This window comes from Lagenorhynchus albirostris, chromosome 4 (assembly GCF_949774975.1).
Source record: "Lagenorhynchus albirostris chromosome 4, mLagAlb1.1, whole genome shotgun sequence".
Lineage (NCBI taxonomy): Eukaryota > Metazoa > Chordata > Mammalia > Artiodactyla > Delphinidae > Lagenorhynchus > Lagenorhynchus albirostris.
This window is the reverse complement of record NC_083098.1, coordinates 22,888,089-22,904,561: the sequence shown is the minus strand read 5'-3', so window position 1 is coordinate 22,904,561 and position 16,473 is coordinate 22,888,089. Positions and strand designations below refer to the sequence as shown.

The window sequence follows — 16,473 nt, the reverse complement described above, 5'->3', positions numbered from 1 at the left end:
TGTGTGCTAAAAGTATCAGTTAGAAGGCACCGTTATTGTCCTTACTTTCTTCGATTAGCTGTAGAGTCCTGAGCTGGCTTTGCAGCTCTCTTCAAGGCATTCTACATTATGCCTCCTTCCCTTATCCTTGGGCTGTGTCCTGTTAAAATCTCTGTGTATCAGAGTCTCCTACCTAGCGAGGCAATGTCTTTAGGGAAAGCTTCTCCTTCTTAAGAGAATCATTGGGACTTCCCTGGTAGTCAAGTGCTTAAGGCTTCACGCTTCCAATGGAGGGGGCACGGGTTCGATCCCTGGTCGGGGGACTAAGATCCTACATGGTGCGCAGTGTGGCCAAAAAATTTAAAAAAAAAAATCGTCTCTAGTTACACGGTAAAAATTTGACATTTAACAGTTTTCCCATTTAGGAACTAATAAAGTAGAATCATGCATATATTTATATGAATATTTTGAATCTCATCTCCCTAAAACAAGGTATGAATCTGGATTGTACCTGACCTTCCTCTATTCTGTGGACAGGAAATTCAAGATGATATATAATTGTTTTCAATGCTCAGTGCCATTTTACCAACCACTTCCATTCTTTGGTAGATATAGATTGCTAGTACAGTTCATTAGGATATTTCCTCTACTCTCTAGAGCTAAAGTTAAGAGCTACTCAGATATATTATTCTAATAAAATGAAACATCTGGTACAGTTTTGGAAAGTGCCAAGCTTCATTATGATGAAAGCTTATTTGTGTCATTTTTGTGTGTGTGTGTGATCTGACTCAGGAACAGATCATCTGTTTCTTCAGTGTAACTGGATAGCCTACGTATAGTCCATGTTGTTCTTAAGTATTTTCTCCTGTTCTTAGCCTCAATTAAAGCTCTCGGGAGTTCTTCATCCGTCAGTTTGTGGCTTACACAGTAGAGTGTATTTTCATACCGTACGGTACTAACCCAACCACTCTCTTAGACTTTTTGTTTCCATCTCTATATTCTAATCTTGAATCCTATCTTACTGAGTCTCAGGAATACTGGTGTCATAGTGTGCATTGCCTTAGGTTTTTGTTTTTTTTGTTTTTCTGTTTTTTTTTGCGGTACGCGGGCCTCTCACTGTTGCGGCCTCTCCCGTTGTGGAGCACAGGGTCCGGCCGCACAGGCTCAGCAGCCATGGCTCACGGGCCCAGCCGCTCCGCGGCATGTGGGATCTTCCTGGACCGGGGCACGAACCCGTGTCCCCTGCATCGGCAGGCGGACTCTCAACCACTGCGCCACCAGGGAAGCCCTGGAGATATTTTTGATGGTCACAATGGGAAGGATACTACTGGCTCCTAAAAGGTAGAGGTCAGGGATGCTGCTTAACATCCCACAATGCAGAATATAGGCCCACTCCCTACAACCAAGTGTTAGCCAGTCCAGAATGTCAATATTGCCTAGTTTGAGGAATCTTTCTGTGTAGAAACTGACTTCATGGGTTTTGGTTGAACTTTCCAATTCCACCTCTGAGATGTTCAGTTTGATATAGTCTCATGATTCAGACTAGCTGCTCAGTAGCCAAAAATGGAAGGTTGTATCTCATGTTTCATCCATATCCTCTACTTTGGTTGAAGTGAGGCAGCCTTTGTTATTAAAAACAGTTCCCTTCTTGGTGAGTGTTATATCACCCATTGACATTACCCCAGTTACACACAATAGGGAATGAGGGAAACTGAGGCATATTTCTAAGTAAAGAATAAAACCGGAAGGATTAATAAGTATGATTATCCTCAGATACTCTCTACTCCAAATGGCATTTGTTGTTATGGAAATTACATTTGCAAATATATTAAGGAAAACTCCATGGGCAGCTTAATACTAATACGGTTTCCTTTTTTTTCCCCTCCTTTTTTGTTTTTCAGACATTTCACATTTTCAAGAACAAAATGATTTAAAAGGATTACTAGAAAATCTCCAGCAAAATATTCAAGCCAAAAAGAGAAAGAATGTAGAAATCATGTGGCTGGCTGCAACGGTAGGCACTCTCCTGTCAAATGGTATTCCCTGTCACCGTGATGATCAGCAAGTGTTATCGGGTATCTGCTATGTAGGGTCCAGCCTCTGCACTTTGGGCTACCAGATGTCATTCTCCATTATCCAGGAGATTAGGCATCTAGTCTATCAATACACAAAAACACAAGATAGAAGAAGATGTATTCAATGAGAAAAAATCTTACTCATTGGCTTTTCTTATAAATTTGGGATGTGTTTGAGGTTAAAATCAAGTGTCTGTGATTTTCTTGATACTGCATGTTGCAATGTCAATAGCCCATGTCAGTCAGGGTTTTGAAGTGCTGCTCTAGAGACATATGGTTACAACAGAAAGTGGTTATCAGATCTCTGACTCACAGCCTCAGTGAGGCTTCTGGACATATTGTTTTGTTAATGAGCTTGGAAATGCATTTGTCAATTTAGATATCGGCATAGAATTTATTACTGATGTATTGCTCTTAGGGTAATGAGCTATATTTTGTATGCTTCCTTCTCATTTAATGGCAACCTCAGGGTAGAAGATCTGCCTGCTTCCCCACCCCCCCAGGTTTCTACAAGGTTGAGGGAGAAAATCATGCCTATAATTTTTAAGCTCTTATCTGGCAACCGCTCAGGTATAGCTCATATGAGTTTTGTTAAACATTCAGACCCAGAGATCCTTTCACTAGGAAGGGATCTTTTCATCAGGAAAGGCACACATTGGAGATCTTTTTGATGAACGCCATGTTTGAACTTACTGCACAGGATTGCTCGTGTAATTTGGAGTTGAGTGTAATAGATCTTCTCACATGTGCTATTCATTCTCTATCAATAGCATTTGAGACAAAGCCTTTCCCCCTACTGCCAGCGCTTCAATTATAATCTAATATTACTTACTCTCTTCTGGGAAAAAGGAATGGATAATTTACCATGAGTCTACATAAAATAATTTACCAAAAGCAAGGCAGAGGAAAGCTGCTCTAGTTTCCCTTCATGCCCTCTTGGAGCCCCAGGGAAGAACATCAAAGGTAACAATATGAAACGTTGCTTTCAGGCAGCTCATTTACACTGGTCCCATTTAGCATCATACTACATTACATGAAGGTTGTTTTTAATAGTTCTTTCTCCTGTGTCTGCTCTATATACCTTCAAAGACTACTGTGGTTGCTAATTCTCACGAAAATTTCACAAAGACAGGTCGTAAGTTATTTTTGCTATATTACTAATGACATGATAGCACAAAAGTACTTTGATCATTGCCCAAGGCCATCTGACAACTTAGGAACATATACATATGTCATTATGCACATATCATGCAGTCACGTAAATTGACAAATGAAGGATGCACAGGTAGAACCACAAATGAATATTTTCTCTAGTACATGTAGTTTTCTCATTTGAATATATTAAAAAAATTCCCATAAATCCTACGTTTCTGAATTTTTTTTGAAATGTATATACCAACCAAATACGGCTTACTCACAACTTACCATTGAATTCATGAATGGGTGATTACTTGCCTTGATAAATATACAGCACCCATAGTGTGCAAATTTGGCATTCTGTAGGAATATTGACTTTATTATTAATAACATGTCTATAGGGTGATACATGAGTTTCAATATCCTCTTTGTAAACTAGGGACCTTGGTATTACTCTTAAAGAAATATAGAAATTCCCTTTTACATTTTCCAAAAAGTTTTTATTTCTGTCTCTGTTTTATTATCCTCTCTTCTTTAAAACGATTAATGAAATCCTGCTTTTGTTAATGTTTTACATTCTAATTGAAAAATGTAAAGCTATTTGGTTTTAACTTGAATGAATTTTAAAAAATGAAAATTTAAAAAGACCAAATACCAAATTAAGCTAATGTTAAATTAAGCTCATATAGTTCAAAAGAGTTGTGAAATACAGAAACCAAGACCCAACCTGTCTGCTTTGATGGAATTGCCCCAGCTTCTTTTTTTTTTAATAAATTTATTTATTTTATTATTTTATTTTATTTTTGGCTACGTTGGGTCTTCATTGCTGCGCGTGGGCTTTTCTCTGGTTGCGGCAAGTGGGGACTACTCTCCGTTGCAGTGCGCAGGCTTCTCATCATGGTGGCTTCTCTTGTTGCGGAGCACAGTCTCTAGGTGCATAGGCTTCAGTAGTTGTGGCACATGGGCTCAGCAGTTGTGGCTCAGGGCTCAGTAGTTGTGGCTCGTGGGCTCTAGAGCACAGGCTCAGTAGTTGCGGCACACAGGTTTAGTTGCTCCACGGCATGTGGGATCTTCCCAGACCAGGGATTGAACCCATGTCCCCTGCATTGGCAGGCGGATTCCTGACCACTGCGCCATCAGGGAAGGCCGCCCCAGATTCCTCTTGATTTTAAATTTGTAACATGAAATATCCTTCGTAGGATAGTTGCATACAATTGTGACAATGCATTTTAAAGAATATTCATTCTTTTTAAAACTCACCTCTCATAAGTGACCATTGAGGTCTGTATTTTGTTACTATAAATATAGTCAAGCCTTTGTTATTTTATATTAAAATTTTTGACATACTATTTATTTAAAGGCGTTAGTGTTTTCTACAAGAAAAAAAAAGATTACATGTTGAAATCATGCTGTCACGTTTCTCTAGTCACTTAACATTGGAGATAGTGAGAAAGTACCTAAGGGCTAATAAGGACTTGTAACTCCTAAGCTAAGTATCAGAATCACAATTAATTCATGATAAAAACCCTTGATAAACTGTATTATTATATCCTCTCTTCAAAGCAGGCAACTGTTAAGGCCTCCTCAATGGCAGATAGTAAAGCAGGCCTGTATTTCATCAGAGTAGATGTATCTTAAGTGCATGTTGACGAACATTGTTGATGCCTTACCATGGACTAGGGAAGAGAAAAGAATGGAGTGATTCACCTGTTAACCGTAAAGCAATGAGACCATAACTTACTGCTACTTACAGATTCTTCTCCTGGCTTACATCAGAATAACAACAAGAAAGAATTATAGAGAGAAACAGAACAGGACAGAAGTTAAAGACTTGGTCCTTGTTAGGTAGACTTATACCAGCATCCTGGCTCTGCTCTGCTGTGCATAAGGCACCTTACCTATCTACACCTCAATTTCCTCATCTGTAAAATGAGATTACTATACCTTCCTCCAGGGTTCATGTGCAGTTAAATTAAAAGAGCAAAATCTATATGAAATTTATTAGCATTGTACCTGGTGCACAGTAGATATGCAATTACAGTGGCCATTTTTGGTGTCCTTATTCTTATTAGTTGCATTGATGAGTGGTTTCCTTATCGGTTTCACTTGGCACCATGTGGATGTTTGAAATCTCGTAACATCCAGCAGAGATTAGTAAAGGTTATTTTAAATATATAGTAAGAAGGTATTAGCTATGTAAGATTCAAATCAAGGGGCTGATCCAGGAAATACAGATTATTTTTTTCCCCTTCACTATTAAGATATTGCTTCTGAGCTGTGATTATCATTATCCCCTGCAGCTTAGATGCCCTCTCAGAGAGCCTTGCTGCCTCTGCTGGATATTTACCATCTTATATGCCTTCAACAGCCCCACACCTCATGTACAAAGAGCTAAATAAATTAAATCTATTCCACTAGCTTTTGAAATGAAAAGGTAATATGTTTCCATTCTATAGGCAGATTGAACCAGTTAATTTTCATAAATTAACATAAATTTGGTGGGTTTAGACTAGAAGTGTCTAGAGGACTCTGACACTTTAATCTGCGAGTAAACAATAAACTGTGTATATGTCTGTTACAGATTTGTCGCAAACTAAATGGCATCCGTTTCACCTGTTGTAAAAGTGCCAAAGACAGGACGTCGATGTCAGTGACACTTGAACAATGCTCAATCTTGAGGGATGAACACCAGTTACACAAGGACTTCTTTATCCGAGCACTGGATTGTATGAGAAGGTACCCCATATGTCTTCAACTTTTTTTCTTTTTTAAAAAATATTTTATTGAAGTATAGTTGATTTACAATATTTGTTAATTTCTGCTGTACAGCAAAGTGATTTAGTTATACATATATATTCTTTTTTATATTCCTTTTCATTATCGTTTATCATGAGATATTGCATATAGTTCCCTGTGCTATATAATAGGACCTCATTGTTTCTTTTAGGTCATTTTAAGGTTTGGGTTTTTTTTTTCCAAATATGTATTTTACTGGAGGACTAAACATTTAGTTACTTCACTGCATTTCCATGGCTTAGAGCTGATGACATGAGAGATAACGTAATTTTAAGTGAATACTCATTTTAGGCAATAAAAGAAATGTGGCCAGATTTTGATCATCTGAATGGAAGATATATTTCATGAATACATTTAGACCTAAGTTGAAGGGCTCCGGTCCTTTCACATATAACACTTGAAGAGCACAGTCCCTTTTCATACAAGTCGTTATGTGTATGCACCAAATAAAACTAAGTCGTTAATGCAAACAAAACAGCTATCCAAAAAATGGCAACTAACAGGTGATCTTCCCATAGCTTGCAGGGTCTTCCTATCTTTAACCTCCTTCCTAAAATTATTTTCACATCACTCATAATAAAGATGGGATTATACGGATCCTTTAAGATTGAGAATTAATATGGTTACTCTGCTGACATTTAAAATATTCTGCCTGAAGTCATGTTTCTTGATTCATTTCCACAGTAATTAAATCTAAAGTCTAAGCCATAATGGGAAAGAAAAAGTGCCTCATTCACAACATCTGTCAGCAAGGACATACGTTAATTAAAAACTTTAGCAAACTTGTCTCTTTGCCACAAAGACCGACTCAGGAGCACAACAGGAAACATGGGACAGGCTCCCTGATCCCAGAAAGGAATGTCATGTGATGCTCTGAGAGGGCTGCTTCTTATCTGGCATGTCATTAGCTCCACTTTTCTTTTAACTGCTACACTCTTTCCATGGAGAGAGTGATGCTTGCCTGCGCTCCTTCTATGCTGTATGTTTTCCCGGCTAATGAGAGGGTTCTGAAGTCCTCTCTTTTACCCCATTTCATGTCTCTTGGCATTTTCGTTGCTCAGTGGAGTTCTACCATAATTTTTGGATAAATGTATGAGGATATCTTCAAGGCCTGACATGAGCATCTCAGCCATACGAAACATGTTTGGTTGTCATAAAAGTCTTTTTTCAATAATAAACACTCACAGGGGAAGGTTCAGAATCTGAGTATAAAATCTTCTAATGTGCATTTAAAAAGTACAAATGTCACCATGAATGGAACAAAGATGCCAGTTGAGGAGGGTAGAGCACATGATGTTACAAGCCAGAAACCCTAGAGGGCTAAAATGATTCAACCAGCATAAATTATCTGGAAGGTGAAACTGTTACTTGTTTATTTAAGGTAGGGGTAAGAGAGGACCCTTACATTAGAAAGGTAATTTTTTCCAATCCGTAAATAAAGGGCCTATCTGTCATATATATGTTGAACTATAAAACTACATATTTTGGAATAGCATAAAGGTTGTATGGACCTGACATTATATATACAACACATTTGCTAATGACATAACATTTATGAGGATTTAGTTTAGGATTGTGAAATAAAAGTAAGGCACTAGAAATTTAATCCAAAAATACTAAAGATCTTAACGTCCATATCCCCACTACTCTAGTGAAATTCAAATCTGCCAGATTTATCCTTTGGTTTTGTGTCTATGTGAGGGCTGCACGAGAGTGTGAGGGCTTGTCCATGTGTGTGTGTATGCGTGTGTGTGTGTGTTCGTGCGTGCATGTGTTTAAGGGAAATAGATGTGTTATTGTCTTGAATAACTGATGTCCTTTCCCTCTTTGGGTACTGTCTTACATCACAAGCCCATAGGTTTGTAAGCTCTGGCCACAGGGCAGAGCAGATGAGAGAATGCGGCTTGAGAGCCAGCTGACCTGAGTTTGAATCCAGGCCCGTGCCACTTAGCAGCCAAGAGGAAGTTAATCTCATCCTGCCTCTTAGTGCCTGAGGCAAGTTAGTCAACCTGTTGGTGCCTCAGTCTTCCCTTGTGTAGAAATAGACATGCTAATAATAGTAGCCCTTCTTAGGAGTGTCTCCAGGATTAAACGAATTGATATGTGTAAAGTGATTAGATCAACGTTTGAGACACAGGGATCACTCTACGATATTTGTTAAGAAAATAAATATCAAAGGTCATGATCTTCCTGAGACAATCAAATCTAGGCAATTATGAGCCTCGTATTTCTTCTGAATATATTATGACATACAGTTTGATTCCAATACCATATATGAGAATCTTGTAAATAAGCTTTCAAATGCAATGTTTTATCTATTTAAGAAAATAAGCTCTTTAAATACCACTTTGAAACTGTGCGTGTGTTTACAAATGCTGTGCTAATTATGGATGGATTGCATTCATTAAAGTAAGCCTGGATAGGTTTCTTATAAGTATTTTTTATGTTAATGTGTATTATTGTATGCCCTTACAAATAATCATAGAATTTGAGGTCAAGGAGTCACCTTAAAAATTTAGTCAAACCTGCTTCACCTTATGAATAATGAAACTGAGTTCTGCAGAGTGTTTCAGCAAAGACTACTCAGAAAATACTAGAGCCAGCACTAAAACACAGATGCCTTAGTTACATTTTTTATCCTGTGCTATACAGTAGGACCTTGTTGTTTTCCTTAGTTGTTCTTTTCTTTTTTTATAAATTTTTTTATTTATTTTTTATACAACAGTTTCTTATTAGTTATCTGTTTTATACATTTTAGTGTATATATGTCAATCCCATAATTATTTGGTTATGTATTTGACTACTTCACATCTGTTAGTTGAAACATTATGTAAGTCATATGAGTCATAAGAACCATGTACTTTTCGAAATTGGAGACTGTGTGCAAGACCAGAGTGGTCTGCCCAAATCCTGAGACCTTGAAGAACAAACTCTAGTTCTAAAATGTTAACTCTTTAATTTCTACCTTATCTATCATGTTCACTATTGTATCTGGGCATTTGAGCACAGTGTCTGGTCCAGATTGAAATAAATATAAATAGTGGTTGAATAAACAAAGAACAGTCCAAATAGGAATTCATTCTGCTGCCTTCTGTTTTTCAGAACCGTGTAGCAACTTTTTCATCCGTTTTTAAAATTGTATTTTCAGTTATGTTCTGAGATAGTAGTTCAGTTCTTACTTTTATGTCTAAGCCTTGTTTCCTAGGGTTGCACTTGGGTCTCCGTAGTTCAGTGGTCAGTCAGTGATTAGCCAGAAGTTGTGCTCAAACAGTTCAATCCAGTAAGGCTTTCAGCCTCTGCTGATATATCTGTGTATGGACTGGGAAACATGTTCAAATTCAGGAGTTTTCGTATCCATCCTGCCTTTTCTTTCCACCAGGCCCTATTAGGTCCTACTGGTCAACCCAGGATGTGTGGAAATTGATCAAAGCCCTCCATGGTTCTCTCATGTCCAGGATCTCATTGCCCATTACATTCATGGCTAGTCCACTGGTCTGGGGAGTAGCCCAAGTGGGAGTGCAGGCTCAGGCCAGCTGTGAGGTTGGCAGTCAGCATTTGTTTGCCTCCAAGGAAGCTAATGCTTCAGACTGCCTGGGAGTAGGCTTTTCTACTCTTCACTTCCAATGCACTCAGACCCTGGGGCAGCAAAGTTGCCAGTTTCCATCGCAGCCTCTCCCTGGTAGAGGTTTAGCTGAGAGGGGCGGGGTGGGAGCCGCCCCAGGCAGAAAGACCACAGACTTGCCAGTCAGCAGTTTTCCAAGAAGAAACTCTTTTCCACTTGTTGCTTGTCTTTGACTTATTATTAGGGTCCTGAAATGGTTGGTTTTGACAATATTTTTCAGTGTCATGGTTTTGGGAGGAGGAAGAGGATTTGCAGAGCTCTTTGCTCTGCCGTCTGATGGACAGTCCCAGCCTCCAGACAGTGGCTGCTTCTGGGACATTACAAAACTACGTATATTTGGACCCTGTGCAGTTTATCATTCAGGTGGATCCAGGGATCCAGAATTTTTAAGAACTTTACAAATATTCCAGGACACACACTGGATTAAAGAAAAAAAAAAGCTAGTGTTTTAAAGGAGTTTGATTTTTACGTTTTTAAATGTATTAAAGTTTTTTATTTTATTTGACATCAATTGCAGTTTATTTTATGTTGGAATTATTCTAACCACCTTTCAGGCTATTTACTCTGGATAGTTTTAAAAGTTCACCGGGGTTATAATATCAATGTTGTTTTTGTAGTTTTAGTTTTTTCCTTATCTATATTAAATATTTCTACTGTATAGTGCTTCTATCTGTTAAATTTTCAAATTATTTATGGATGAGAGAAACGTTATAGATACAAAGAAATAAAGCTTCATCTACCTGCTTGTTCAGAAGTCCCCTCACCAGAGTAAGGTTCATGAGAGTGGGGACTTTTGTTATCTTGTTCACTGCTATATTTTAATTATCAGTACCTAGAATAATGCCTAGTTAGAGTAGGTTCTCAATAAATATTCAATGAGTGAGTGAATGAATAACATAGGTTTCTAAAATGTTCAAGTCCTATAAGGAAGTTTTGTGCATACATGGGCATTTGGAAATAAGCAAATGAAATTATTGCTCAGCTGTGACATATTTATAAGCAAAAGTTCCAGAAGATGAAAGTGAAAGTTTTGGAGAGGTTTCAACTCAAATTCAAAAACAAACAGGCCACAAACAATCCACCTTAACGCACAGTCTGAATCTGTCAATGAAAACTTTAGAGACAGACGTGAAATAAAAAGGTGTTTATTTAGGGCTGCAGCCCGGGAGACACAGATTCCACAGGCGTCTGAATTGTGTTCTCCCAGACTACAAAATGGGGGAGACTTATAAAGGCAAAAGCCCACAAGGTTACAGTTAGTTACATGAGTTGTTTATCAAGAATTATAATTGGAGCTGGCAAGAGGCAGGGTGCTTGTTAAGCGAGGATTGGTTGGGATCCCAAATGGTTGCATAGTTACAATGGAAGACCTTGAGACCATAGGTTGCAGCTGGCAGGTATTGTTCTGAACATGGCTAGGGGTGTCCTTGGGTCTGGTACAGCTCAAAGGAAGTTCAGGTCCCCAGTGGTGCAGAGACTTGTCGGAGACCAGGTCCTCAGTGGCCGCCCCACTGCATTTTTGTATGCCGGAACCATGATTACTCTATCATAATTTCAACTTGTCATTATACCCTCTGTACAGTTTTTTAAAATTTCAGACTCTCTCTTTTCTTACATATCCAGTATTACTTATAGCTTCACACTTCCGACACGTGCTGCTACTTACAGTCTGTTTGACTGAAATGGCACAAGATCCTCTTCAGATGAGGAAGTTGGCAAGGAGTGGGTAGGTCTGACTCCGTAAGGAACTCTTAGCGGTTGTCTATGTTATAAGACCAAAACAATGATTCTCACAGGAGTCCCACCACAGACTAGATTCTGGGATAGAGCCGGGGTTGAGGACTGCTTGACTAAAGTCTGCCTCATTTAAACCAGCCACCATTCAGGAATTGATTCTAATGGCTTTGTGGTATGATTATAAGCCTGGTATAACTATCCTTTCTTTGAGTTTTGAAGTGTATGTGTATCGCCAAATTCTCCCTTGATCATCTGTGGCAGGAATTTATGAAATGGTGGCTGAATAATCGGCAGATTTTTATTTTTAAAAAGAAAGGGAGAATGCGTCCCCACTCTCAGTATCAGCACTCAGTTGTTTCTTATGGAATCACCATTGAATGCTAAGAGCCATCTTGTCACAATGTGTTTGCAAAAAGCATATTTAGTAGGGACTTTCAAACTTATATTTGATTAATAGGTGATTGGGATTGGATTGGAAAATAATAAAATTTGACTGGATTATAAAATGTCATGTTTTATCAAAAAATAATTGTGTCAGGAAATTTAATTGCCACTAAAAAGTAAATGAAAATGCCAGTGCACTGTTATTTTCCCTTAAGAGGAACTCTAGGATTTTGTGTATATACAGTGTAGCAGTGTGACCCATATTGCTTAGTTGTCTGTCTGTAACTTTTATTTTCCTTATGTTACATTATTCTTCCATCTGTCATTCTGTAATGGCTCCTTAAAGTTAAGATAGTTGGTATGCCATTAGCAAGACTAATCAGGGTATGCTTCGGCATACAACCTATTTACTACCCTTAAGATACAGGGCTGTAATCATTCTATTTTAGTAAATATTTAATTCACAAGAGAGGGATTAAAAGGCCCATCAGCCTTATTTTTATTATCCTGCTGAATGTCGTATTCTCAACATGAAGTTTATGTGTCGGGGAGTGTAACTTATGAAATGTTCTGCTTTATAAATAAGTGACCTTAATCAACTGATGTCAGTATAGGTTTTATTTCTCATGACTCCCTTTGTGGGATTTGTTTTTGAGTCACAAAGGTCATTTATGTCTTCCTTCTTTCCTTAGTCTTGTTTCCACTTTGGCTTTTTTTTTTTTTTTTTACTTTTGATTGTATTAGTTGGAGAAGAGCTCCCATTATTTCATATTATCCCCTATTTCAAATATTGAAGTGAATAAGAAGCATTGCAGACATAGGTAATTGAAGCTTTCAGTTGTCTCTTGACTGTTGGAAGGGGATGTGTTTATGTAGAACAGCCCGAGCCGGAGCAGTTTCTCCATTATCACTTAGTCTTATCTCTTCCCTTGAGAGTTTCAGTGGTGTGTTTGCTGCATTATTTCAGTCCGTATCTGTGACAAGTAACAGTAATAAGCCCAGATGAAGTCACTGTCTTCTTAGGCATGCTAATAATTACGTGAAAACTTACCCCACTTAGGATGTTGTTGCTTCAGCTGCTGGTAAGATGAAAGATGCTGCAGAGAGTACACTTCTATAGAAATCATGTTAGAGCAAATATCTCTTAACAAGATACCCACAGATGAACCACCACAAAAGAACTGCTCTTACTAGAGAAATCAAAGAATGACCTACAAAAAAACTTTCAACTTCCTGAACAAAATGTTTGTGTTAATTTTAGGCTATCTTCTTCATACATTTATGGGTGTCAGATTACTTTCCTACTAAAAAGTAGTAGTTTTGAGGTCTGTTTCTTTTCTCTAATTTGTTTGGTATTTAATTTTGTTTTCAAGTAAGTACTAGTGACTTGAGACCCTGTAAGTATGGAGCTTATCATTCAGAGCCGTTACAAGCTTTAGACACATCTTTCCAAATGAGTCACTTCTCTCAGTTCCTCAAATTATTAACTGAGGACCTAGACATATAAGTGTATGGAATATGTGCTTTTCATTTAATTTAATGAAATAACATGTAAATGAATCTAATTTAAATAGATTTAACTTCTGCCACAAACACGGGTTTTTAAAGTCAAGAAGACCTGGGATTAAATCCTTATTCCAGCAATTATTTTCTGTGCCGCTTTTAAGTTAATGAATCTCCAGGCCTCAGTTTCCTCATCTGTAAACCAGGAGTAACTATCTCTCTCTCTCTCCTGTAGGTGTTGTGTTAAATGACGTCACCTATTTGAATTCTCTATGCCCGGCAGATATTAGGTGTTATGCTTAATACGTGTTACCCTGCTCTCCATGCTTTCTCCATTTTTACCTACCCTACTTAACCTTTCCTGTCCCGTGTTTGTCTAAGAGTGCCTCCTCTGAGACTCCTGAAATTGAGGAATTTTCCTGGTGTTCAAGATCTTAGAAGAAAAATCCCAGGATTAATACTTGTTTTCTAAGAGGCTTAAACTCTTTCATTGACTTTGGGCTAGAAGGTCTGTAAGCTTTGCTAGAGCTCAACTAATAACTTCAGGGGAATCTAGGATCAGCTGAGCCTGGAATAGGAGGTTAGCGCTCATCTGTGGTCCCCAGAGAGCAGTGCCTCAGCACTCAGCCAGTGGAACTTGGGAATGTCCAATTCTTGAATGCCCACAGACTTTACTGAATATCCAGTAAATAATGAGCCAGGACCCCACCTCAGGAAATGACCTGGGCAAATGTAATCATTAGCAAAAACATGTCACCATCATATTCGTAGGCAAATGTAAACATTTATTGAGTATCTACTATGGCAGTGTACCAGACTAAGCAAAGGGAGACATAAACTTGTCATAATAATAGCAACTAAGAGTCAATGAGTTCTTGCTATGCACTAAGAACTACATGAAACATCCTATGTGAGGAACCTTTATTAATCCCCACAATGAGAATATGAGATAGATGAGGTCACATGCCTAAAACTATTATTATTAGAGTGGATCAGAGGAGAAAAGGAATCATTGTGGGTTGGGTGGTCCTGAGGGAGGTAGGATTTGAACTGTGTCTTGAGGAGGAGTACAATTTAGGTAAGTAGCAAGGAAGAGTTAGGAGGTCTTGACTAGGAATATCTAAGTGGTTAAGGCTAAGAATATTATTTATTAATTCATCATATGCGTTGGGTGTTTTCGTTTCCATAACTGGTCTCGTAGTGTGTGTCACCTTCAACGACTCATATTCTTGAGCTGATATCATGTTTTTGAGATCTCTGTTCATATACAAGGTCTAGTTCTCCCCTTTTAATAGCTGTATAGTATTCCTTTGTATGAATAGAACACAATTTACCTATTCCCCTATTGAATTTTAGGTTGTTTCTGATGTTTTGGTACTATAAGCAACAGTGTAATAGACATAGTCACATGTATAACTATGAACACAGTATGAAGGTACATAAACGTATAAGTGGAATGGGTGGTATTTATATTTTCAATTTTACTAGATGCTACCAGATTGCCCTTCAAAATAGCTATACTAATTTATATCCCACAAGCCACGCACACATGCTCCCATGTTTCCACAAGCCCCAATATTTGTACGATAAGAATTTTTACCAATCCAGCGGGTAAAAAGTGCTATTTTGGCTTAATTTGTATTTCCCCAATAATAAGTGATATTGAACATCTTTCTAAACATCTTGGCCATCTTGGTTTTCACTTTTGGTAGCTCATCTTTATTGCTTCATATACTGAGGGTTTGCATATAACTGTGACTTTTAAAAATGTGACTTTATAAGGCACTGGTTTATGGTGTTTAAGTTTCAGAAAAGAGGGTTTCAGGAGTGGTAGCTTTTAAAAAATATTTTTATTTGTTTTGTTTATTTTCTTTAAAAATGAAAGCGCAGTGAAATAGGACAGAAGAGTCTCTTGGATTTGGAAAGAAAAATGCACAGTGTTTTGACAGGAGCCTGTGATGTGATCTGAGACTTTTTTGAACTCCACTTTAGACAAGGGAAGGAAATTTCCAGCTGAGACACAACAAAAACCTAACAGGTGATTAGGGAGACGATTGATGCCTTTGCACTTGGAAAATGAGGTACAGCAGGAACCAGTCCTAGAAAGGGCTTGTTCGCATTACAGAAGGCAGAGATGCAGGCAGCCCGGGCCTGAATGATGTGTGCAGAGCAGTTATGCCGAAACCCAGCAAGTTTATTTATGCTCCCAGAAGGTTGAGACACAAAACTCAAGGCTTAAGCTAGTGGTGTAGCCTCATATCATTGAACTTGAAAGCCATGTTCAAGGAGAGAAACAACTTGGAATTAAACATGTGGATATGGAACAAATATCGTAGTTCTATCTCAGATTCTGTTTGCTTTTAAAGTTTACAAGTTTGTTAGGGCATTCTGTTCCCATACAATAGTGCTTCCCAAATCTTAGTCATTCATTTAACCACCCAAAGGTTTTTTTCCACAAGTGTCGCATGAACAATCATTTATTTTAGCCTTGACCTGGGCAGGGATGTTCATGAATTCATACAGTTGTTACGTTTTTGTTTGTCCTAATGCTCGTGAGAATAAATCCCAAGCTATTAAAAATCAATGCATTGTCAGTGTACCGCGTAAAAATTCCTGTCTTCATCAAAGAGCTTACTGTACTCAGGTAAACACTGTCATTAAAAGGGTTTCAATCCTCCTTCTAACCTGAATTTTGGTTGTAGTGCTCCAGTCTCTAGCCCAGGGTAACAAACTGAAAGTCTTCACAGGCTACTGTCTAATGAAAACTGGACTGAGAGGCAATAGAGTTTATGAAAAAGCAGCCAAAATACTGTAAACTTTTCTCCTGATCAGAAGATCACAGACGACAAAGAAGTTCAAATGCCCAGTGTGATACATTTATACCCGAGGGTAATGATCTCAAGTTCTATGGGCAAAATATATTATGCACAATTACACCGCATTCTCTTCCATTCATTGAGCCCATCAGAATTTATGTGAATGACATCTTTATAAGGATCAAGGGTGTAATTTATAAAACATATCATTTACAAAATTGGTAGCTGATTCGTAGTAACAAGTCGCATGTGATAGTTCTCAAGTATCACAGCGTTGTTTTGGGGATTTCACTGCACTGAATCCTCTAAAATCTAACCATCGAGATGGCTGAGTGGACAGCAGGATGTCAGGTGAAGTAAGTACAGACAGTCCCTGGCTTAAGATTGTTTGTCTTAGGATTTGGGGACTTTACAATGGTGCAAA

The 16,473-nt window shown here is 38.1% G+C and overlaps 1 protein-coding gene across 5 annotated transcripts in view; it reads left to right on the top strand.

Annotated features, from left to right (window-relative positions):
• Positions 1-16,473, top strand: part of INPP4B (inositol polyphosphate-4-phosphatase type II B) — a 728,360-nt gene that overhangs the window by 679,557 nt on the left and 32,330 nt on the right. For 4 of the 5 annotated variants that reach the window (XM_060147683.1, XM_060147686.1, XM_060147688.1 and 1 more), the window contains 3 exons: positions 1,881-1,993; positions 5,773-5,927; positions 9,830-10,109. In XM_060147683.1, coding sequence (XP_060003666.1) covers positions 1,881-1,993; positions 5,773-5,927; positions 9,830-10,061 — 500 coding nt within the window. In that variant the 3' untranslated portion in view covers positions 10,062-10,109. Of the gene's footprint in view, positions 1-1,880; positions 1,994-5,772; positions 5,928-9,829; positions 10,110-16,473 lie in introns of those variants that run through there. The other variant, XM_060147684.1, reaches the window with a different exon arrangement.